Source organism: Gracilinanus agilis, chromosome 5 (assembly GCF_016433145.1).
Source record: "Gracilinanus agilis isolate LMUSP501 chromosome 5, AgileGrace, whole genome shotgun sequence".
Lineage (NCBI taxonomy): Eukaryota > Metazoa > Chordata > Mammalia > Didelphimorphia > Didelphidae > Gracilinanus > Gracilinanus agilis.
The window spans coordinates 51,367,490-51,393,039 of record NC_058134.1 but is presented as its reverse complement, the minus strand read 5'-3'; the positions used below and the strand labels follow the sequence as shown (position 1 = coordinate 51,393,039).

The following is a 25,550-nucleotide window of genomic DNA, read 5'->3' as shown; positions in this document are numbered from 1 at the left end:
AGTGCATGCCTTTTGACTGGAAAATAACTTTATAAGCTGTGGTACATTAAGGTAATGGAATATTGCTGCACCATAAGGTAAGCAATGAATGTGTATAATTTGGAGAAAATGCTTCCTTACTCTATTATGCTGATTCCCAATAATCCAATGATGTTTATAGATCCAAAAAGGCTATTAAAATGGTATTGGACTGTCCACCACAATACACTTTTTGTGAGCCTGTGAATTGGTACACCCACTCTAGAAAATAGGAGAGGACTAAATTGCTCATACTCTTTGACTCAGTGTCAACACTCCTGAACAGCTACATTGAGTAAATCCAAGCAGAAAGAAAGGCACTACATGTGCCAAAATATTTAGAACTATGCATTCTATGGTAGTGAAAAACTAGAAAGCAAAAGGAAGTCTGTTGATAAGGGAATGGCTGAATAAATTGTAAGAGGTGAATCTGATGGAATACTATTATTCAGTTAGAAATTATGAATATGAGGAATTCAGAGAAATATGGAAGACTTATATAAGTTGATGCAATCTCAAGAGAACAATCCATACATGACTAGAGCAACACAAATTAGATGAACACTATGATGCAGCTGAAATTCTGAGTAAATGCAACGAATGTGGGGGGGGGGTCCTAGGAGTCATCGGGCGTCTTTCAGGCTATCTAGGGCTTCTGCAGTGCTCCAGTAGGCATCTGTCATCGGTTCTGGGGTAGCATTGGTGCAGTGAGAATCAGGGCCCCCCCATTGGAGGTAGCTTTGCAGTCTAGGGTGGCCTCTTTTCTACCATTGATCGTGGGCTCGGATGTCTCCATGGGAAGGAGGATCCGTGGAATTCCATCATTAGTGGGACTCTCACTGGTTCTGTGCTGGCAGCTCAAAGTGGACTCCTGGTTATGATTGGATCTGCCATGATAGGAGGGATACTGCTGGCCCTGATTGAAGGTGTGGGCATCCTCCACACCAGCTGGATAGCCTAGCATTTCCGGAACACACCTCCCTTCATAGAAGATCCCGTTCAGCTGCCCCTGAAGGAGGGTTCTGCTCCACCCCCCTGCTTATCCAGACCATGGACAGTACCAGTGAAGCCACAGGTCCTGGGGGAAAGGAGGGGAAGAAGCTAGGGAGAACCCAGGGTCATTTGGATCCTCAAGGGTTGGTGAGAACCAACTGGATTCCAACTCTTTTTTCACTACCTCTCAGAACTGGCACATGAAGGCAGGGGATCCCTCAATGTCCCCCAGCTTTCCTCTAGAGTAGGGATGGATAGACCAGGCCCTGTGACCATCATCTCAGGGACTTGGACATACCTCAAGGAAGGGATTGCAGTTCCCAGAGATGAAGATTGGATTGTTTATTCAAGCTATAGTGGGACCCTGGACCCATTCAACTTTCTCTAAAAGTTAGTTCACTGTTGGCTCCCTCCTTGTGTATACCCACCATGTAAAGGGAAAAAACCAATCTGGCTATTTCTCCTCCCTAGTTTTTCTTTCCCAGATTTCTCCCTCTTTATTTAAAGATGGCTCTGAAACCTTAAAAAAAGTTATGAGAAACTTTCAGTAGAGAGGTGGGGGACTATAGAATGTGAATATTACCTACGGAGTTAGGAATGTTTGCTTTATCTGCTTGTTTATTGCAGAGACAGGTTTAATATTGGAAACATGTATAGAAAGACTAATGATCTGACATAATATAGTAAAGGAAACCATGGGCACGGAGTTCCTTTATGGGACAATTAGGTTTATGTTGTTTCATGGTCATGGAATAGGAACACAGAATATAAAAGCCCCAATCTCCATTTGTCTAAATGCATTATATTTAGGTCAAATGTGTTTTAGAGGGTTGAAAGGCTGAAACATAAGATGGAATTTAAGTGGGATAAATATCAAGTTTTACACTTTGAGTTAAAAAAAAAAACAACTGCAAAAACACAGCAGAGGTAGATGGTATCTCTTGTGATTTGAAGGTTTTAATAGAATGAAAGCTCCATAAGAATTAATCATGTGAAATGATAGTCCCAAATAAGCTAATGGTGTCTTTCCTAGGTGACTTGTAAAAGGCTGGGGATGGAATTTGGAATTAAGGGAGTCATAGTCCTGATGTACTGTTGAGACATAGAGCCTGGCATACTGTGTTCAGTTCTGGATGCCATATTTTAGGAAGAACATAGATAGACTGAAGTGAATTACCAGTAGGGCGAGAGAAGTGGAAACTATTTCATGTGAGATGGGTTGAAGGAACTGGGCATGTTTACCCTGGAGATGAGGGGATAGAGAGTGGGAAGAAGAGATGCAGGGCATAATAGCAGTGTTCAAATATTTGAATTTCAGATGGAAAAGGCATTAGTGGCATTAGTTATGTTTTCTTTGGCCCCAGGAGGCAGAATTTGGAGCAACAATACATGGGAAGTTTCAGACATATAGTTAATTTTGATTCCCAAACCAGAGCTATTGGAGTGGGCTACTTTTAGGAGTTGAGGGAGCCTTTCACTGATGATGATGATGATGATGATGATGATGATGATGATGATAATGATCATCATCATCATCATCATCATCATCATATCACCATCACCATCACCACCACTGTGCTTTAAGGTTTGCAAAATACTTTATGAATAGAATGGTATTTTGATTAAATGTATGTGTAGGTACACATAGGTGATATTGTAGAGAGAATGTTCCTTTATGTGTAGATTAGCTAAGAAGATCCCTCAGGTCCCTTCGAATTCCTACTTTTTTTGTAGTATTCCATGACAAGAGCATTGCAAGTCCATCTTCAATCCTATCCTAAAAAATAACTGAAAATACCCACCCTTTAATTAACCTCTCCTCTAGGTCTGAGATCTTTTCTTAGTGTGTCTGTATACAGGTATATTTTCATCTATATGGATATGCATGGGCTCTTAGATTCCAGTCTAGAAGGGACATTCAAGGCCATCTAGTCCAACTTCCTTATCTAGAAGGATTCAGTAATTTGGTCATTGTTCCAAAGATAGTAAGTGATGGAGATAGGATTCAAACCCAGGCTCTAGGACCTCCAGAGCTACTGTGCATTCGACTATACCATGACGTATATAGGTAGTGAGAAGAGAGCAGATGAGATTCTAGAGAAATCTATATGAGATCCCATTTTAGGTATGTAGAACCTCCTTTGAAGATGATCTCAATTCTGGTATTCCCTTCCTTTGTTTTTCTTCATTCCTATTCAATCCTGTCCAATTCTTTGTGACCTCATTTGGTGTTTTCTTGGCAAAGGTACTGGAGTGGTTTGCCATTTCCTTCTGCAGTTCATTTTACAGATCAAGAAACTGAGGCAAATGGAGTTGTGATTTGTCCAGGATCTTTATTTTACAGTTGAGAAACTAAGACAATTGGGGTTGTGATTTGCCCAGGATCACACAGCTGGTAAGTATGGAAGGCTAAATTTGAACTCCTGAAGATGAGTCTTCCTGATTCCAAGCCCAGTGGTCTATCCACTATACAACTGACCTGCCCTTCTTTGAGATTGCCTCTGTCAGTCCTAGTTTAGTTTTCTTGAGGCTGAAGTCCTGCCCCACCTAATTTACTCTCTTTTCTGCCCCACCTCCCCACTAGCTACCTTGTTCCTATTTAGGAACCACCACAGTTCTTTATTCATGTTTTATCTATCTCTATTTGGCTTCTTGAGAGTAGGGAGCATCTTGTTTTATTGTATTCCGTGTCCCCAACATTTAGCAGTGCCTAGAATGTGGCTAGCGACTACCCTTCTGGATTGCATTTTCCATTTACAAGGGCTCTGGTTCAGCTGGTTCGTCTGTGCCTCAGAGGAACAATAGACTTAAAAAACCATATTTGTATTGATTCATTTGGTTTCTACAACTTAATTTCCAAATATATCCTTCCTCCCCTCACACTGTTGTCCCTACGCGTCAAATCTTCACTTGTAACAAAGATTTAAAAAGAAAGAGAAAAATCAGAGTTCAGCAAAACTCATCAACACCTAGATTCTGACAGGATAGGCAATCGTTTTCCTCCATAATTTCCCCCACCTCTGAAATGAATGGAAAGACATATCTTTTCTCACCCCTTCTCCAAGGGCAAGCTTGATCACTATAATTACATCTGGGAGGAGTAGGAGTCATCCCAAACATCTCTTTTTGTCCTTGAGGAAAAGAGGTATTTGTGATATGTTCCAAATGTGTAATGGATCTGGTGTGCTGCTGGAACCTAGAGCTGGCTTCCTTTTCGTGGACATACGGGTTAGATTATAAGCAGAGACGAGCATTTCTAGCTAAACATCTTATCTGAGCTTTTCTTGGGATATCCTTCAACAAGGTATGGATGTTTCAATGGGGTCATCAAGATCCAGAAAATGGTGGCAGCCTTTGGCAACACATGGATGAGCTGCCATAGAGCTGTAGTTGGTACAGAAATATCTTTTATAACTCAGGATATAATCTTGCCAAATAATTTGCATATGATTTAACATTTCTTCCAAGTCACTGTGATAGATGTTACATATGCAGATTTTAAAATGGGATTTGTAAGCTCAATTTGGATATTTTGTCCAATGGTGCAACTTGTACTTTTTTTTTTTTTTTTGTGCATGCCCATGGATATTAATGGTCCTGTGTATTTTCCATTGATTCTAGTTTTGAGAAGGGGTGATCAATCAGAATTCTCCACGTGAATTAAAGTGGGACATTTTAATCAAATATTTGTAAATTGTTTGCATTTTTATTCTTAAATAATGTTTTTCAAGAGAGTTGTTTATTTGTTAGTTTAAACCTGGAGCTTGCTAGTTGTGACATCTGGAAAAGACATGAAGATGAATATGAAGGGCGAGAGCCAAGCTTTCTACCATTTAAACTTTGAGAATAGAGGCCAGAAATAACCTGCTTTGGGGGACAAGTTACATCTTTTTTTTTTTTTCTAAGAAACACTTGGCTGCCTTATCACCTTGTCACTGTCAGCTCCAGCTGTCGGCTTTTCAAGCTGAGACATTCTTTTCTCCTATCTTTTCTGTCCTAACACCTCCCTATCTTCTTTTCCTTAGCCTTGCTAGCTTTCTTTTAAAAGAGAGAAAAGGATAGCGGGATGCTGTTATCCCAGCTGGAGAGAATGGCTGTGTGATTTCAGTGAACCAGTGAATGAAGAGATCCCTTTGCCTAGCTGTTATCCATGTCATAAAGTTTAGAAAGTTCATGATCTGAAAATATTTTTGAAAGACTTTTAATTCATGTCCTTTAAGGTTCACCGACTGTGAAGAATGTGATCAAGCTACCTGAGCAGGGAATTTTCTTTATATTATTTATGAAACATTTGTTAGGTTGGTGGAAGATAAGGAACTAGAATGACTCCCAAATCCTATCAACCTTGTGTCCCCTGAGTAAGATTTGTCTTTTGGTGGAGGATAAGTGTTATGGGAAGAGGGAAGGGGTAAAAAAATAATATTTTAAAATTAAAGCCACTGAAAACCTGGAACTTCCAGCCCTAATCCTTTATTCCTTCTTCCCCCATCCCTTCCCTCTACCCCTAACCCCCTACCTGGTGGTCAGCTGAGCAACAGGATGTGTCACCTCAGCAACGTATAGCAAGGGAAGCCAGATAAATAAATCCCTGACGTCCTGCTGAAATGAAAAGATCCAGTGATATTGGCTTAGAATCTCTTTACCTTTTCAGGGAGGAAATGAAATTGAGCTACTGATCAGGTAAATTCCTTTATAGAAAAGGACTGCCCTGACTAGCAAGTGAGGGCTTTACTCAGAAATGTAGTGTGTGGCACCTCATTAATTCTGTAAATTACTTTGAGAAAGGTTTTCCTTTATATTTAAAATGGCACTGCACCCATTTAGAGTAAATTGCTTATTGTGAATAGGTTTGCCCTCGTAATTGAAGAAGATGTTGCCAATGCCTTCCAATTTGGGGCTTCCCATCCTGTCCATAAGACCTGTCCATTAAGTAAGTAATCAAAGAATGGTGTTTTTGTAGCAGCCCTCTAGTTATTGTGCCTTGCTATTCCCCATTCCCCATTCTCCATTCCCCAACCCCCCAGTGAACCACAGACAAGCAAGGAGGAATAATGGACAGACTGGCTGCTAACAGAGGATGGTACTGATGCCAACTTTTAGCATTAGACATCTGCTTATGAATATATATATGTATATATATTTAAACGAGTTGAGGATTATTATCATTGCCTTAATTTAAAATAATTGTTGATGTCGACTTATTTCACATATGTTTTAAATCCTTCCCCCTCCCCCAAATAAAATGCTATTTTGATCTGATTCCCATATTATTTACCATTTATAGACAACAAACATCCTGGAGGCATCTGACTTGATTTTCTTTGTTCCTTTCAGACCAGTCTCACAGCTACTTAATTTTGTGGAACTGGTGTGAAGTCAAAATAAGGCTTCATGGAGGGTCTGAAAGCACTTGTCTTGAGGGGGAAAATTGTTCATTTAATAATCAGTCAGTCGTGTTGAAGGATGCTGAGATCTAGTGAGAGAAGGGAGTTTTAAGAAGGACCTGGGGATACAGATTGTAAGGGTAATGGAAAGAACAGGAATAAAAGGTATGAACATGATTACAATCTTGAACATTATCATTCTTGGCTTTCCAGAGACTTAGGGATTGTTAAGCCATATCTCACACACCCAGGTGACCCAACAAGCATAAGGAAAAGAAATGACTGCTCCTAATACTAAAAGTCTTTACAGATATCATTTGTTTCATATTAAATATTAAGTGTTTTCTTCAGAATATCTCCTAATGTGAAAGATAGCATGAACTTTGAATCAGGAATTTGTTTTTTTAATCCTGCCTCTAACATTTACTAGCTGGGTGAAAATGATTATGTTTCTCTGAGCTTTGAATAACTCCATAAAATTTGTCTCTTAAGTTATAGAATTTTAAGTTCATGGAAGGCCCATACCTGCAGAGTCAGAAATCCTAGATAATTGATGCCGTCTTCTATTAAAGGTACTTCATAAGATTGAAAATTGTAGGCCTTTTAAGATATCTCACAGGCAGCACCAGGGCTACTGAGACACAGGACACTCTTCAATAAAACACAGAAATTTAATTTTAATGCATATTTTTTTAAAAAAATGTGAATATAAGAATATTTTTTAAAATTCTGAATTCACTTATTTCTATTTAGTTTCTTGAGCTAATTTTAGGGGTATCATTTGATTTATTGGGGACCCATGAGATCACAAAAAAGGGAAAGTCTTCATATATACAAAAATATTATAGCAGATATTTTTGTGATGGAAAAGAGCTGGAGATTAAGGTGATGCTCCATCAATTGTATGCTATTTGAACAAATTATGGTATATGAATGTAATAGGATGCTATTGTACCATGAGAAATGATGAAAGGATTGTTTTCAGTGTGACTTGGGAAGAAATGTATGAACTGATATAGAGTAAAGTGAGTAGAACCAGGAGAATGATTTATACAAAAACAGTGTTTTATGAAAAATTTAGAAAAGCTCAAGATGCAAGATTTACAGCATATGATTCCAAAGATTCCAGAGGGCCAATGCTAGCCATTTCCCCATCTTATAAATAATACTGGTTCCAAGGCAGAAGTTATAATAAGATCCAGGTAATGGGAGGTGAACAACTTGCCCGTAATTAGGAAGTGTCTGAATCCAGATTTGAACCATGGACCTCTTTTTTCTAGGTCTGGCTCTTAATTGACTGAATCAATTGGCTCCTCCATTAAACCCCCCGCCCTCCACCCTTTACCAAAAGACTCTGGACTCAGGAAATAGAATGAGTCGTTCTTTTTTGTACTTGGCCAATATAAAGATTTGCTTTCCTAGATTATACATAGTCGGTATAAGCTTTTTGTTTTTCTCTTTGTCATTGGGGTCAGGAAAATGAGAGAGGGTGTAAATAAATTTCTGTTAATTGAAAAAAATAATTAAAAATTTATTAGGAACCACTTATTCCCAGTCACCCAAGCCTCATGCTTTCATTCTCCTTGTCTCTCAAACATCCTTTCCTAATGTAAGGTTATCATTAGCAAGTTATCATTCAGAGATGTTGGGCAGCATAGGATCTCACTAGGTTTCTCATAATATGATATTGCCATCAATGGGGAGAAATAGCTTGCTGGGTAGGAAAGGAGAGATGGATGGATATATTTGACAAAAAAGGTGACAAAAACAAAAGATATCAATGTGATTTAAAATTTAATAAATAAAAATGTATCTCCTGGTTTGGTGTTCAAAAGGGATGCAGAAATGGTGCTTTATTTAATAAAATAAGGGACAGATATCATTAATGAAATAATAATTTTAATGTCTAGTTGATTAAGGAGATATTAGGGGCATGATACCTGTTCTCCAAAAAGTTGCAAATGCCTTCAAGTAAAACTGAAATTTTTCCTGAAGGACTGAGTGGTCTCTCTGCCTTAAAAGTTGGGTCTGATGGGGCCATGAAATTCACCTCTAACTCTTCCTAAGAATTGACAAACTATAATAAATAGGCAGCTTGGATTTCTTTCAGATATGATATACACCAGTTGTTACCACCAACTGTTTATGCTCTTTTGCTCAATTCTTTTATGTCTTAGAGAGATGTATGCTCATTCAAGCCCACTCAAATACAAAACCAGAATTTTTATTCTTTTAAAAAAAAAAAACAACACACTACCTTTCTATTGCAGTAGCTAAGCTAATGCAAATTTTTAGTATACTAAAAAAATCCATTTAGAAACCTAAACTACTCACCTCTCCTTTTAACACCTCATTGGCACCCTAGTCTTCTATTCTTACTGGAATGATTCACCTCGAATCTTCACTTGGTGCCACATCCTTTCTTACTTTCCATTTCTTTGTATCCTAGCTTTGACTTTTCTCAATCTGCTCCCCAAGGCACCTGAGCTGGCCAGAACCCTTCTCTCTCTTGAGCCTTCTTACCAATCATTAATTTTCTTTCTGACACTACAAGGCAGAAACTGTGAGGGAGTAAGAAAAAGAAAAAAACAACAACCCTAGCTGACACAGCATCCCTTCTTTTCTAGAGAGCCAAATCCTGCATCTGTCTCCTATAAATCAGGGGAAGAGGTTTTCCTTTCCTTCTCTCTTTTCTGGAAAGAAAAATCTTGCCTCTCTATCACAAACCTTGTTTAAATAAAAAGAGATTATATAGATATTCTTTTGACCAACTTGGATAATTCCTCTTACTGCTGCCACATTTTTTTTCTTTTCTTTTCTTTCTTTTTTTTTTTTTAAACCCTTGTACTTCGGTGTATTGTCTCATAAGTGGAAGAGTGGTAAGGGTGGGCAATGGGGGTCAAGTGACTTGCCCAGGGCCACACAGCTGGGAAGTGACTGAGGCCGGGTTTGAACCTAGGACCTCCCATCTCTAGGCCTGACTCTCACTCCACTGAGCTACCCAGCTGCCCCCTACTGCTGCCACATTTTAACGAGAAGGATTTCTTAAAATTTATGGGATAAAATTGGGCAGGAAATTCAAACAAGAATATTTTGTGAAGGAACAATCTTGGATTGCTAGTGTCTGTTTCATTCCCCAGAGAGAACCATGAATTTAAAAAAAATTAAATTAATATTTCACATTTTTTTTTCTGAGCTTAAACACAAATTTAGGAGACTGACAAAATAGCTATGAGACAAATAGAGGGAGAACCAAAAGAAAGCAGATAAACTTAAGGGGAGAGTAATTGACAGTGTCAAAAGATGAATTCAGAGAATGGGCATTTGACCAGAAAAAGGATTGTTTCCTAACATCAGGTTTCCATTAGGTATCATTAGATTTTGAATCTATTTTCACTTTGTTTTATATTCTTTGGAATGAGTGTGTTTTCTCTACCAATTGAAGATAAGGTCCTTCAGGAGCTGCTTTCATTGAAATATCTCTAGCACTTAGCACAATGTGCTTACCAATAGTAGGCACTTTAAAATGCTTGTTGGGTTGAGCAGATGAATTAGGAAATTTAAGCATATGGATTCTAGTTCCTGTTCCACCACTAGACTGTCAGATTACTGTGGGAAATTCTATTAACCACTTTTGGATCTCAGTGTCTTCATCTTAAAAATGGTCAAGCATTGGATCGTGTGATCTCTGTGGTTCCTTCCAGCACCAAAATGTTATTATTTTGTAAAATAAATGAGTTTCATAATTTTTTTGCAAACAAAAAAATGAATCTCATTTCTGTTCCTTATTACTTTATGTTATTAATTTTATATCTGGAGGAACAAACCTATAACATCTTGTAGACTGCCCAGGGGATGGGATTTATTTTTTCATTTTTCTAAATGATCTATAGCATTGCCTTTTGGCAAACCTTTGATATTATATTCCTACTACATAGTCCATTATCCATTGTGACCTATTTATATCACCTTTTCAAGTAGAGAAGATGAATATATTTTCACAAAGATAGGATAATTTGTTATATCAATACACTTTTGAGTTCTTCTTAAGAGAAAACCATTGGAAGGAACCTAAGAAGTTACTGAGTCCAATCCCCTGATTTTACTGATCAGTAAACTGAGGCTCATAAAAATGGAAACATTTAATCTTTAGCTACAGTTTTATGAAGTTAAAAAACCCAAACTGTATTTAACTAAGGCTATCTAACTTATATGCTATGAATCTGACAAAAATGATTTTAGCATCATTCATTTAAAAAATACTATTTAGAGAATACTAGTTCTTATTCAGCATCCCCTCCCCAACTCCCTCCAACATTTAAAAAAATCCTTTACCTGCTGTTTTAAAATCCATACCTTAGTCCTAAGGCGAGAGAGTGGTAAGGGCTAGGCAATGGGGATTAAGTAACTTGCCCAGGGTCATACAGGTAGGAAGTGTCTGAGGTCATATTTGAACCCAGGACCTCTTGTCTCTAGGATTGGCTCTCAATCCATTGAGCCCCCCTAGGTGCCCCCATTCAATCCCTTTTGATTTGCTGAATTGAAATATTAGTTTCTATACAGAGTCAAATGTCCTTGAATTTTCTATTCTCCTCTGAAACTTTGGTGGCTCCTTATTTTACAATATTTCCTACCATCCCTTTTCCTTTAGTTCTTCAAAGGCAATAGTCAATCTAAAAGCAGAAGGAAAGCAGATGTTTAAATTGGGTAGGATGTCAATGAGCAGATGCCTTTACCACTTGGTTGATAATTTCTGAGAAATATCTTTATAAGTGACCCATTGCAGTAAATTCTGTTATGTCTGTGCAGAAGACATGCCAGAGACATTTTGAAAGCACTATTTGATGCTGACCTTTATGTGGATGAGTGACATTTTCATCTCAATTAATACAAATGCAGAAAAATATAGTTTGAAGAAAATAATTAGACAAGCTTTTAAACTCTTAGAATGGTATATATTTTCTTCTCAAAAGAAATTTTTGAGCTTATGTATCAGTTGATATTCAGTTTTTCAGGCATTAAGATCAGTCATGTCACCAGTTCCCAATAGCTGACATTTATATCATACACCGATGAGATAAGTTCTACAGATATCACCATTTTACAGATGAAGTAATAAGAGGCTAATTGGTTGGGACTTGCCCAGGTGTAGAGGTCTAGTAAGTCTCAGAGGTAAGATTTTAATCTTGTATACCTGACTCCAAGTCCAACAGTCTATTTAGCATGCCATGTTGCTTCTCTCACAGTATACTTGCTTATAGAATAGTTTTCTAGGAGAATCAGAAACACAGAATTTGAGAGCTGAAAAAGAACACAATGGCCATCTCCTCTAAATCTAGACCTGAAAGGAATTTCTATTATAACTGAGTGAAAAGTTATCCTGGAGCATCTGTTTGAAGACCCCTAATAAGGGGATCCTGAGGCTGCCCATTACACTTCTGGATAGCTCTAATTCTAACTTAAAGCCTTTCTAATTTCCACCTCTTTTCCTGGTTCTGCCCTCAGGTATCAAACAGAAAAAATTCAATTCCTCTACCATATTATTATATCTGTCTTCAGTCTTCTCTAATCTAAGACAAACATATGTGATTCTCTCAACCACTCATCCTTTAACAAGGATTCACAATCCTTCATTATCTTGGTTCCTTTTCTTGATGTTCTCTACCTTATTAAATTATGGTACCCCAAAGTCATCATAATATGGTATCACTAATTTGGAGTGCTAAAGAAATATCACTTTCTTTGTTTCCTGGAAGAGAGTTTCTCATTGCCACCCAAGTTGGCCATTGCTGACTCACTTGGGAAGTAGCCCACCAAAAGGTCCAGGTTTTTTAGATTAACTACTGTGGGTTTTCCACTCACCTAAAAGGTGATCCTTTCGTGGTTGCCAACTGTAGGAAAGGAAAAAGGGGTAAGAGAAGAGAAAGTGGTGCTAGGAGAGACCAGAGCCAGAACAGCCTGCCTCCTCAAGCTCCAATAAAAAAGCAACCCTATTCCAGTGTGGGATCTGCCCATTTATATACTAACCCACACCAGGACATCAGAAAAGGGAACCGTAGGAGGAGTAGGGAATGCTGGGGGATATTGTCCCAGGGTATAATTTTTTTAAAACCCACACTACTCTCTACCTATACTTTTCCCATCCTAGACTTAGAAAGCTGTTTTTTTGAACTGGATATTATAACTTTACATTTATCCTTTTATATCTAATATTATGAGATTCTTCCCAGTACTTTAGCCTGGCAAAGTTTTCTTTGCATCCTGACTCTGTCATCTGTTGTGTTAACTATTTTTCCCAAAACAAAGACATTCTAATGCTTTAGGTAGCACAGGGACATTTACTTAGTACTTTTATTTGAAAAAAAAATTATTTTTTTCCAATTACATATAAACAGGTTTTAGCATTTTAAAATATTTTTTGAGTTTCAGTTTCTTTCCCTATCTCCATTCTTGCCCTCATCATTGGGAAGGCAAGCAATTTGATATAGTTTATACAAGTGCAGTAATGCAAAACATAGTTCTATATGCCTAATACATTTCTGCAGATTGGGGTTGGAAGAGATTCTGATTTCTTTTTTCACATGATTTGAACAGGTCCGTTTTTACCATTTTGTAATCTGACCCCCTAGGTAGTTATAACTATTGTGTGATCATTCTTCATTTCTTTGACTTCTTTGATTCTAAAGCTTAGAGCTGGGAATTAGAGTCAGAATCTTTGGTCCTAGTCCCAAGTTGGCTGCTGAAATGCTGTGTTACTACAGATAAATCATTCCTTTCCTTTATCTATTGAAAATACAATGGAATAGAACCTCCCTGGTTGGATGAGCGATTTGTGAGATTATAAACATGGAACAGTGGTACACTGAGGTAGAACCGAAGGGTTTGGTGTTTCCTCAACCAGAGAAGTAAAGCCAACTTTCTCATTGATCTGATGATAATAAAAACATTTTGAATAAACAGAGAACCTTTTGTAGATGTCAAATAATGTCCACCTCTTGGATGGTTGTTTACTACTCTTCAAGGATCTATTTGGAAAAAATAGACTTTTAAGAGGAAATGTCATCTAGTATTTATGACTAGGTGATTATAGAGAAAAAGGGTTATTTTTCATGGGTTATTTTTCATTTTTGACAAACTTTGTACTTTAGCCCTTGTAATTGAAATGTGGAGAGAACATACTTTTTTTTTAACCATTCTGACAAAACCAGAAATAACGGGTGAAAGTCTCAGAAAAAAGAGATTTGGTCCTGACAAGAAAAAATATAGATTAAAGCTATCAGGAATATTTACCTCAGAAAGTGGTTGCCTCTGTCTCCCAGACACCCTTTTGGTAGAAGTTAAAAGCACTATTTGTTGAGAATGTCATATCTGATGTTCATTTTCAGCTGGGGTTTGGGTAGCTGAGTGGTGCTTTTGATAGAACACTGGATCTGGAGCCTAGAAGACTCAAGTTCAAATCCTGATTCAGACATCTAAATAATCAGTTTAAACTTTCTGTGACTTAGTTTCCTCATGTACAAAATGAAGACTTACCTCACAGAGTTGTTATTAGAATCAAATGAATATATATAAAAACACATAGGGAACCTTAAAGTGCTATGTAATTGCTAGCTCTTATTATTTTAGCAGATGGCCCCTGAGGTTCCTTTCAACTATTTAACTTATATATTATTCTGTTCTTTAAAAAGCTTAAAAAATTCTCTTGGACATTAAATACTAAATGATATTATTTTTATCTAAAGGGTTCTTTGGTAAGGGCTTGATTCTTTTCTTAGCCACTCTTGCTTTCAGAATACATTTTATAATCATAATCATGCTTTCTTTCTTTTTTCATGTAATTAATTTGGGGGGGGGTTCATGTTTTCTTGCTGTCATCTGCTCAGGGCTTTGTTTGTAAACATATAATGTGATTTACCTGCTTTCAACAAATAAACTTAAGAAGATGTAAAGCTGGAGGGGACCTTAGAGGGCATTGTCCAGTTCTCATCTGTCTCTTTATGCTCGCATAGTTAGTGTAGTGGTTTGGTTTTGACACACCACATTCAATCATTAGGTCATCTTCTGAAACTTACATATTTTGTTGCTGTCTTTTCCATTCTGAATGCTATTAGTCATCAGTTTCTTCAATGGTACTTTAGGGGGAAAAATGACAATTTAAATGTGTGAAATCGTCCACTGTCATTTCACAATGGCTAAAACATTCAGTGAGCAAAAATAATATTGCTTTATTACATTCTAATTTTATAGCACTTTCCTTCTATATCTTGCAAATTCATTAAAACAACAGTTCTTTCTATGGCATCCTATATGGTTTTATTTTTCTTCTTTTTAAAAATCGAGGGCAAGAAAAAAAAACATGGTAATGATGTTTCTGTGTCAGGTAGAAATATTCTATGGTCTGACATTTTTTCTTCTCATAGAGTTTTTAATTCTGAGAAAATCAATATTATTCTGTAGGAAAAAATTGATAATACCCTAATTCTCATTGCCATTATGGTTAAACTGAGCTGACCAATGAGAAGTGGAACTAGTAAATGATCTTTGACTTGTGCTCTCAGGCCAGTAGAGAAAACATAAACAATCCAGGAGGCTTTTGGCAGCCTGAATAAATAACTAAATGTATTTTTAAACTGCATCTATTACTTGTCAGTTCACCTTTAGGAATATTATCATATAGCTTTTGTGGACAAGATAGTAAAGATAAAAGATAAAAGTTTAAATTACAACCCTGGTTTCAACCAGTTTGCATTTTCTTTGCCAATGGAAAAATGCCTAATTTTTGAAAGAAAATGCTCCCAAATAAGGAAAAAAAAATAAAGAACATACGTAGCTTTGTACTTCTTTTAAAAAGAAAGAAAGCCTGCCTATTTGGGACTCTATTTGGTGTTTTCTCAGAAGAGTTACTGGAGTGGTTTGACATTTCCTTCTCTAGTTCATTTTACAGATGAGGAAACTGAGAAAATTAGGTTTAAGGGACTTACCCATGTTCGTATGGCTAGTAAGTGTCCGAAGTCTGATTTGAACTCTGGAAGATGTTTTCCTGACTTCAGGCCAGATAACTCTATGCACTGTTCCACCTACCAAGCCCCCAAAAGAGGTCAGGTGTCAGCAATTGGGGAATGTCTGAACAAACTTTCATACAGGGATATCATGAAGTATACTTATTCCACAAGAAATAATGGAGTAGGAGAAGCATAGGAAGACAGTGACTTGATGCAGAAAGAAGGAAGCAGAACCAGGATGATGTACACAACAACTATACAATAATCTAAATGAAAAGAATCCCTGAATTAAGCAGGACTAATCATTGTGACCTTGTAGTCCATCTGTTTTTCTCTCTGGGTTCCAGTTTCCTTATCTGTACAATAATATTAATAATAAACATTTTTTCTTTGATTTAATGTTTGCAGAGGAGAGGACTTTATATCTCATCTTATTTGATCCTCACAACAAACAACTTTGGGAGATAGGTGATATTATTATGAAGCAGACAGAATAAATACATTTTTTTGCTCAAGGTTGCACAGCTAGAAAGAGTTTGAGGCAAGATATGAGCTTAGATCTTTTTTGATGCTCAGATCCTTTGCTCTTTATTTCTCTCCCTAATTACTAAGCAGGTTCATTCATTCAGACATTTCTGAAGTGTCTGAATAATTAAACCCTGTTCTACAACACTAGAGGAGATCTAAAGTTGAGATGAGACAATGCGTACCCTCATGAAGTTCACAGTTTAACTGTTGTACAAAATAATATGAGTGCATTAGAAGTACAAAAATGAAGTGCTGTATTAATATGGTTTCCCATAAACCCAAAGATTTCAGATCCTGGAGGATAAGGATTTGCCATCTGACAAAAAAACTGGAAAGCAGATTGGTAGACATTGGATTTAAACCAATATTTCACAGCATACACCAAGGTAAACTACAAATGGATATCTGATTTAGTCATAAAATCTAATATCATAAGAGGAACAAGGATTGGATAGAGGAAGACTTCAACCTTAGGAAATGAGAAGATCACAAAAAATAAAATGGACAGTTTATAGGCTTTAAAGAATGGGCAGTAATTCACAAGTTTATCAGGGTTAAAAGTCTGTCAAGAGACTTTCTTGATATAGAGAATAGCGTGAAGAAAGGCAAAGAGCTGAAAGAGTGAATATTGTTTGCATTTAAGAGAGGCAGTTTGACTCTGGTATAGCATATATAGAGGAGTTAAAGCTGAAAAAGTAGAGTATTGCCTTGTTGGGTCTGAGCTTGGGGTGAAGAAAGGAAGAAAAATATAGTAATTATGAGGAAGGCAAGGAACAGCTCTGAGGGGGAAAATGGAGAAATAGAAGGTGTAGCCAAGTGTCCCTCTAAGAAACAGGATTAATCTTTGATATCTTCTTAAGGAGTGTGAAACCATTTATAGAGCCTTGTAAGAGTAACTTAAAAATGTCTTTTGATGGGGGGGAGATTTTTATATATCCAAATTTCATTTTAAGGAGGATCAGTTTTTTGACCTCGCATAATGGTAAGCAGTGATTTTCAATTTAAATCAGTTTAGTAAATATTTATTAAGCTCCTACTAGATGATCAGGCATTGTACTAAACTCTATATATCTATATCTAATCTTTCTCTCTGTCTCTCTATCTCTGTCTCTCTGTCTCCATGTCTCTGTCTCTGTCTCTCTCTCTATCTCTGTCTGTCTTTCTGTCTCTGTCTCTGTCTGTCTGTCTCTTTCTGTCTCTCAGTCTTTTGGTCTCTCTCTTTCTCTCTCTGTCTCTCTTTCTCTCTGACTTTGTCTGTCTTTCCATGCACAAACACACACAAACACACAAATAAGAAAAAGATAGTCCCTGCCCTCTATGAATGTGTAATCTAATGATGTAAGGCTATACACAAAAGGAAGCTGGAAGGGAGATGAGGGAATGGAGGAAGATACTTAGGGGAATAAAGGAAAGCATTGGGAAGAGTTTAGTGGTCCACCTTCTCTCTTGTCAGAGGGGAGAGGAGCCTGAGGGAAGGTATGGAGTATCCAAGGATGAATTAAACTGCATATTAGAGGATTTTAGGTGATCAACTTATCCTGCCAGGGGCATCTTGTTTTGAGGGGTTCAAACATGTAGAGCTGCACAATGAAAGTAGAGAGTGAATGGATATTGTTGTTACTCATTTCTTCCAAGTCAAGTCAGAAATGATTTCAAATTTTTCTTCTCACTTTAATTTGAAACTGGATTTGAAGATGGCTCCCCAAGTGGAGATGGTTCCTTCAGCTTGGCTACCAGCCTGAGGGAAGTCACCATATGGAAGCAGGTCCAGTTTGCAGCCACCCATCATCAACAGCATCCTGGGATTTGGCTTTTCTAAGAGTTTTTGTACTGGATTGACATAAATGCCCAAAAGCCAAAGCAATAGTATTGATCCCAAACTCTAATTACCAGTCTCTTACATCATGTACTATTAGAACTTTTTAAAACTCGCCAGGGAAATGAATTAAAAATGCTACCATCTGTTTACCTCAAATTTCATGGCAGGACCAAAAGTGCTGGAAAATTAATACTGCATAATTTGCATTCAGTATAAACAACAAAAGTGACTTTTGCGTGCATATCTGATACTGTTATGATTGCTTTAAATATTATTTTGACAGTATTTGTCTTGAAGAGGCAAACATGCTTCTAAGTGATAATCATTGGACCGACTTGGCAGTCCACTGGAGACTAACTTCGATTGAGATCAGCAGGAGCTGAGATATCTGGCTCCTTCCTCACTGAGCTTCAATGGCAGCTGCCTTGGCAGCTTCTGAGTCAGTCAGGTCTATCACATACTCTGATGTGGATAGATTTTCTGAGCTGTTTTCTGCCCCTGAGTGCCATTTTCCTGGTGTCAGATTTTAAATTAGTGGCTTCATCCATTTCTGAATTAAAATGCGTCTCAAAGGGAATGGGCATGCTTTCAGATCCAAATATGGCTCTGGGTGTGTATTTGTGTGTGCAAATGTGTACACAGTTATCTTCCAAAGTCTAAAATCTGTGCTAACTGTATGAGGAATCTAGGAAGAAAAATCATACCCTTGGAGATTTCATTATAATAAAATAGAAATACCAATTTGCTCACAAATTTGTCAATTGTTTTGTTATTAGCCCTCAGGAAAGACCCACTCTCCTACCCCATTCTACTCCACCATCTTCTAAGATAAATGGTGGCAGAAAGTATTTTTAAGAAACAGCAGGACTGACCCAGTCTTTATGTGTTCTGGGAGATGTTGGTTGTGAAAACAAAACCCTGCAAAACCCTGAGAAAGAAGAAACCATTTAAATATTAAAAGGTGAGGGTAAAGAGGTGATTAAAGGAAATAGAGAGTCCTGAGGATGGGTTGTCTTGTGCTACCATGACCAGTAGGAAATGGGCTTGGCTACAAATTTTAGCCGGATGTTGTAGATAAATCTGCTTTGCCACTTCCAACTTGACCACAAATGATGTTCTATTTTCTTTCTATCTATCTATCTGTCTGTCTATCTATCTATCTATCTATCTATCTATCTATCTATCTATCTATCTATCTGTCATGGTGCCTACAAGACTGTTGTGCACCCTCTTTGCACCACACTATCTATCTAATAATATCTATATTTATCTATCTTATATCTATGTTTATCTATATTATATCTATCTGTCTACCTATCTTATAATATCTATAGTTATCTATCCTATAGCTATGCTTATCTATCTATAGTATATCTATCTAATAATATCTATATTTATCTATCTTATATCTATGTTTATCTATCTGTATTATATCTATCTGTCTATCTATATCTATCTATCTAATATCTATATTTATCTATCTTATATCTATCTTCTAATATCTATATTTATCTATCTTATATCTATGTTTATCTATCTATATTATATCTATCTGTCTATCTATACCTATCTATCTATCTATCTATCTATCTATCTAATATCTATATTTATCTATCTTATATCTATGTTTATCTAACTATATTATATCTATCTATCTATCTATCTATATCTATCAAACTGTATCTGTATCTGTTTTCAGGGTGGGAATACGCTTTATTTTATTTATTGACTTTTATGTTGAAGAATCAGAAGCTTACAGAGTTAGACTACCATCTCAAAGGACAATCCAATTACTTCTCTCACTAATTTCTTTTTATAAATTGATATTGTCCAAAGCCTTAGCTGGTTGTTGAAGAAAAGGATCTTAACCTCAAGGAAAAAAGTCCTTAATTTTCCAAGGTGATGTAGTGAATGCTGATTATCATCTCCATGCAGGAAAGACCTTGGCAGGACTGACAGCCCTTTCTTCATAGGGCACCTTTGAATTTTGTCCCCTGATTACCATCTGCAGCTGTTGTCTGAGGAGCCCTTGGCTGCTTGTATCCCTCCTTGTTGAAGGGTTATGAATTCCTTTAATAATGAGAGAAAACAAGACCGAATAATTATAGGAATGAACAAGGCTAAGTGAATTGTGCTGACAGTGAAAAATTTTCCTTCTTTCAAGGTCTTATGTTTTGATTCCATTTTATTACTCTGATTTTTGCATCATTTTGAGAGTATCTGTATTAAAGTATAGTCTTAGTTGAAACACATGTAAATGCTTTCATCGAATCATTTTGGATGAGTATAAAACTGCATCCTATCTCAAACTTCTAAGAACAGATGATTGTCCAGAGTGACAGTAATCAAACTTTGACCTTGGGATTTTAGATTCTCCAATGGGTTTTATGGATTCATTTTTTGTTAAGTGCTCCCTTAAAAGACTTGAGAATTTCATGATTTCTTAAGTTTCAGTAATCACACTTTGAGCTTGGAATTTTAGATTCTCCAGTGGGTTTTCTGGATTTATTTTTTGTTAAGTGCTGCCCTATAGTGCTTCTGCTCCATAGAATCAAATTTATAAGGAAACTTCAAGGTCCAACTACATTATATTACAGACGAGGAAATGTAAGACCCAGCGAGATTAATTTAATTGCCTTAAGAATATTTATTATTTAGAACTATGTCTGTAGTCTTTGTCTTTTGATTTCCTCTCCTTTCTGTAAAATATACTGCTTTCCTTCCAGCAGGAAATTTCCTTTGAATGATTTCCAGGTGCTAGGGAATTCTACTCTGAGATTCATAGTTTCTCAGTCCTCATTGTGACAAGAAGGGGTGCCTTTTTGTGATGAAGCGTGCAGTTTGTAGGACAGTTCTTCCTCCAAGAGAAATGAACTTGTCTAGATAGGGACTGGCTCTCTAACCTTGGCTTCAGTACAGTGATCATTTATTTATCCACATACTGTATTTGTCCTTCATTTTTGAAGAGGACCAATGACATCACCAGGGTTGTGTCTTGAATTGCTCGTGAGCTGGATTTAAATCAGGCAGAGTTGTGTGAAGATATCAACCTCGTCCTCTCTTCCAGAATCCTCAAAGTCCAGCATAAAGACAAAAATCAGGTTGACTGGCAATGGTCCAGTAGACAATAAACCTTGGTGTCTTTTGATATTTGACCAAGCTCTAAGCATGCCACAGTGCCTGCTTCTATCACCTTCTTAGTCCCTGGAACAAATTGTTCTCATCTGCCCATTTTTCTGAAAGTTAGGGGGGGCATCTTCACATGCTTAGGCTAGACATTCCCCTAATTCAGTGACAGATTAGAGACCTCTTAATTGCTATCAAACCACATTTTTTAGTACTTTAAAAATTACTTTCATATTGGAATTCACTTTAAACTGGGAGAGACTGGATGATCTTGCTTTTCTTTTCCTTTTAATTTAAGAGATTGTAAGTGAATTCCTGCTCAAAGCTGTGTGGTCTTGTTAACGTTAACACCTTACCAGGAAGCCTTGCCAGTGTATAAATCCTAGACAGACTGGAGAGATGGGTGTGTTTGTTTTATTCCCCTGGAGTTTTACGTTCTTGGCCAAAGAAGAAAAACTCAAAGATGAGTGAGTTCACTCAAATACATATTGTAGCCAGGAGCAGCTCCTTCATTTTACCTTTGAAATGTTTTATGCTATGGAAAGTGGGAAGAATTCCATTTAGTTTTCTCTTTTATGGAGCTTGCTGCCATGAAGAAAGGGATTTTTGTTTATTACGATGCTTTTTGTAGAAGCAAAGAATTGGAAGGAAAGTCAGCCTCCATGACTTGAATAAAATCTGAACCTCCTCCTGGTATTTGAACAATATTGAAAAGTATTGCCTTGTAAGAAATGATGCATATGCAGAATTTAGGGAAAGGAGGAAAGACTTGAATGGACTGATTGAGAGGGAAGGAAACAGAACCAGGACAATCATTTTATCGAGTAACCACGATAAGGAAAAATTTTCATTATTATTCACCCGTGTGGGACTTTTAAAGGACTGATGGGGATGCACCTTGGCAGAGAGGTGGAGAACTCTGGACATGGAACGAGACATGCATTATTTCATATGTAGGCAATGTGTAGATTTATTATTTATTTGTTAGGGGGAGAAGTGTATTGTAGGGGTAGGATGAGAAGTATCATTGGGAATATAATAAATATAACAATACTATATATAACAATAATATAACAAAAATGAGCACTAATATTTTTAAATGATCATCAAAGTAATGATTATGAATATTGAAAATGAATATGAATATGGCAGCTAGGTGGCTCATTGGCTAGAGTTTCAGGCCTGGAGATCAGAAGTTGTGGGTTCAAATCTGGCTTCAGATACTTCTTAACTGTATGACCTTGGGTAAGTCACATAACCACCGTTGCCTAGCCCTTACTACTCTTCTACATTGGAACCAATTCTTAGTATCAGTTCCAAGTCAGAAGGTAAGGATAATAATAAAAGAAAGTTGCAAATGTACTTTCAAAATTTACATCTCTCTGGATGTCTTTCCTATGCATTTTGCTCTGATTTTAGCAGTTCTGAGGTCCTTCCATAGAACCAGATAAATATACTTTAATTTGGCTCAGCAAAAGTTTGATTCATATATAGTCACTTGAGGTCGTGGGTATTTTGGCAAGTGCATTTTTGTGTAATGACAGATAAATGGCAGACTCATCTTCATGAGTTTAAATCCAGCCTCAGGCATTTCCTAGCTCCTGAACCTATTTGCCTCAGTTTACTCATCTGTTAAATAAACCGGAGAAGGAAATGAGAAACTACTCTTGTATCTTTGCCAAGTGGGGTCACAAAAAGTTGAGAATGACTGAACAAAAAAAACAGTTTTTTGAATTTAAAATCATTACTTGTGATGTGGCTTTATCAGTTGGCCTATGGGTGAGGAAGACCTGGGTCCAAGTCCCAGATTAGCTGTGACTTGAGCAAATTGCTTCAACTTTCAGTGCCCCTCAGGCAATGCCAAAACAGGGATTCTTAGCCTTTTTTCTTCCATGGATTCTCATGATCTGGTGAAGCTTACAAACCTTTCTCAGAATAAAGTTCTAAATATTGAAGAAAAAGCTCATTTTTCAGGGGGATGTTGGTGAAAGAAATATAGATTTTTTTCACATCTGAATTGACACACTTCCTGAATCTATTCACAGAGAGACCTCTGGACTGCTAATTAAATACTCCTGGGTTGATTTTCCAACAAAGAGGGAATCTCATAAACCAGTAAAATAATTATATAAGTAAAATCCCCGGTTTCAGAAAAGAGAAAATGTTACTTTTTGAAACATGAATATGCATCTATGTCTCATGTATGATCTTACACCCAAAATCTTCCTAGAAATCAGATTATTCAGTTCTTATTCCTTCAAGACTGGTTTGTTCTTGACTTATGAACATCTATTTATTTGCATAGTTGATTGATTAATCTATGAATAAACAAACCAAGACCATCTCATTGCCTGTAATTTTCCTAGTAAGGTAATTGCGTCTTTTTTATTCATTTTGTTTTGCAGCCTCTCTGTTAAAAGGACTAAAGCACGCTAATATAGTATTACTTCATGACATCATCCACACCAAGGAGACATTGACACTCGTGTTTGAATATGTGGTAAGTAAAAGAAATCCAGCCTCCAAATGGGGAAGGACAGTCTTCCTTTTCAAGTTTCTTGTTCTAAAAGGCTTGGGACCACTGAAGTCTATGGTAATGGCAGACTGAATATTAGTAAATGGAATGGTAAGGGTCATATAGGGAAATTACCACGAATGGTCAAATTATTTTCACAAGGTTTATTACCCGTAACTTATCCAATTAACCAGTCAGAAACACTTATTAAGCACTTTTTATAGGCCAGGCAATGTGCTACATGCCAGAAAAACTAAATAAAAAATTTTAAAATCCCTGCCATCAAGGAACTTTTATGATAAGGGAGACAACATAAAGATATTTGGATATGTATGTATTTCTTGTATTTATGATATATAGATGTGTGTATATATGTGTTTTTTGTGTTTATAAGTTTGGATTTTTATGATATTTTTATTTATTTTTCATATATTTATTTAATATATGATATATAGGTGTATATAGATATGTTTGTTCTATGTGTATAATTTTAATAATATATTTATTTATTAAACATTAATGCATTAACTTTAATCATATATTTTATTTTATAATTAAATTTTATAACATAATATTAAATATAAATGTATTAAATAATTTAAAATGAATAAACATATGAATATAATTTTCTAGAATTAAGCTAATGAATGTTGTTCTTTTTTAATATTTAAAAATGTTTTAAAATCTGTGATTTTAAAGGTGAACCTTACCATTTCTTTGTACTGTTTCATCCACTGTGAAATGTTGAAGAAATGGAAATTCTCAAGATACCTCCAAGTTCTATTATAGAAGAAATGTTCTACTATTTAAAAATAAAACCTGTGTGTAAAAAGTTGGAAATAAAAATAGAAATCTCCCCAAGTCAAGTATATGTGGGTAGAGCCTCCAAGTGTTGAAGGGCATTTTTTATAGTAATATAGACTTCTTTCCCAAGATTATTGTTATTAAAGGGATGTGTGCGTGGGTGTACATGGTAGTTTCAGGCTTCTTTAGTGATCCTAGGAGAGCTCCCCGAATGATAGCTGTCCTACAGAGCAAGGACATACAGACAGAAGATGGAGGGTAGTTGCTTTTGGCAATAACATCAAAGAAAGATCTTTAAAAATACTCTTCTTCCCGGGACTTAGCAGTTGCTTCTTTGACAAGGAAGCAATGCTAAGAGGAAAGTCTGGAACTTAAAATTTAGCCTTCTTGAATTTCTTTTCCTGATTTGGTATTTCAGCCACTAATTAGGATTTCCAGTTTGTGTAGTCCACCACGCGATGAACTTATTATATTCAGGAGTATTACTTCCTCAAGACTTAGACCTGAACTTGTAATTAATCTCTCTCCATTTTCCTTAGACAAACATATGGTATTTGTGTAGAAGTCCTTCAGCACTTTGCTGCGGAATCATGCAATGTAACCACGATAATTAACATCCCTTTCCTCACAGATGGATTTGAGAACATGTAATTTCAAAGATACAAATGACTTTGGTGGAGGTTTTACTTTACATGAATAACTGTTGGGATTGTCAGTGCTTTGAGACCCAGCATTGTATTCACGCCTACTACTTTTTCTTAAAAAGTAAAAGAGTTTTTCAGTTTGCCTAAAAATATGCAACAGAATGAGTATTTGTAACGTGGTTTATCTGGATAATGCGGCGTCTGTTCATCATTTAGAAACCGTCATATGGAAAAAAACATTCATTCATCTTGTCTATTTACATATAAATGATATATTTGAATAATATGATAATGTGGCTACCAGACTAGCAAGTGAGGTGTATACGCATGATGACTTGCTTTCCAGAATGGAAGAAGATTCAAAAGAACAGTCAGGATGTAATTTCTTTAGTTAAATTGATCATTTCAGTGTCAATAACACATTAAACTGATTTAGCATTGGAAATTCTCAGTAACCTATTTTTTCAAATAGATGATATTTTCCTGTTGTATTCATTTCAGCCAAATCCAGTGGTTTTTTTTTTCTTTAATACATTAAGATATAGTGCCATCGTTTTTCTAGAGAAGGACTGGAAGAAGATTTTTTTCTCTGTGTATTACCTTCTAAATTTAAAGGAATTAAATTAATTGATTAAATTAAAAGAAATAAAGGACAAATCCTATTTTTTTGCATTTGGATTTAAAAAAGTGTATGAGAATTCTTCCTCTAAATATTTT

The 25,550-nt window shown here is 36.4% G+C and overlaps 1 protein-coding gene across 1 annotated transcript in view; it reads left to right on the top strand.

Moving 5' to 3' along the window:
• The window catches only part of CDK14 (cyclin dependent kinase 14), a 208,386-nt gene that overhangs the window by 119,062 nt on the left and 63,774 nt on the right, over window positions 1-25,550 (top strand). The window contains 1 exon segment of the mRNA XM_044678913.1: window positions 23,276-23,370. Coding sequence (XP_044534848.1) covers window positions 23,276-23,370 — 95 coding nt within the window.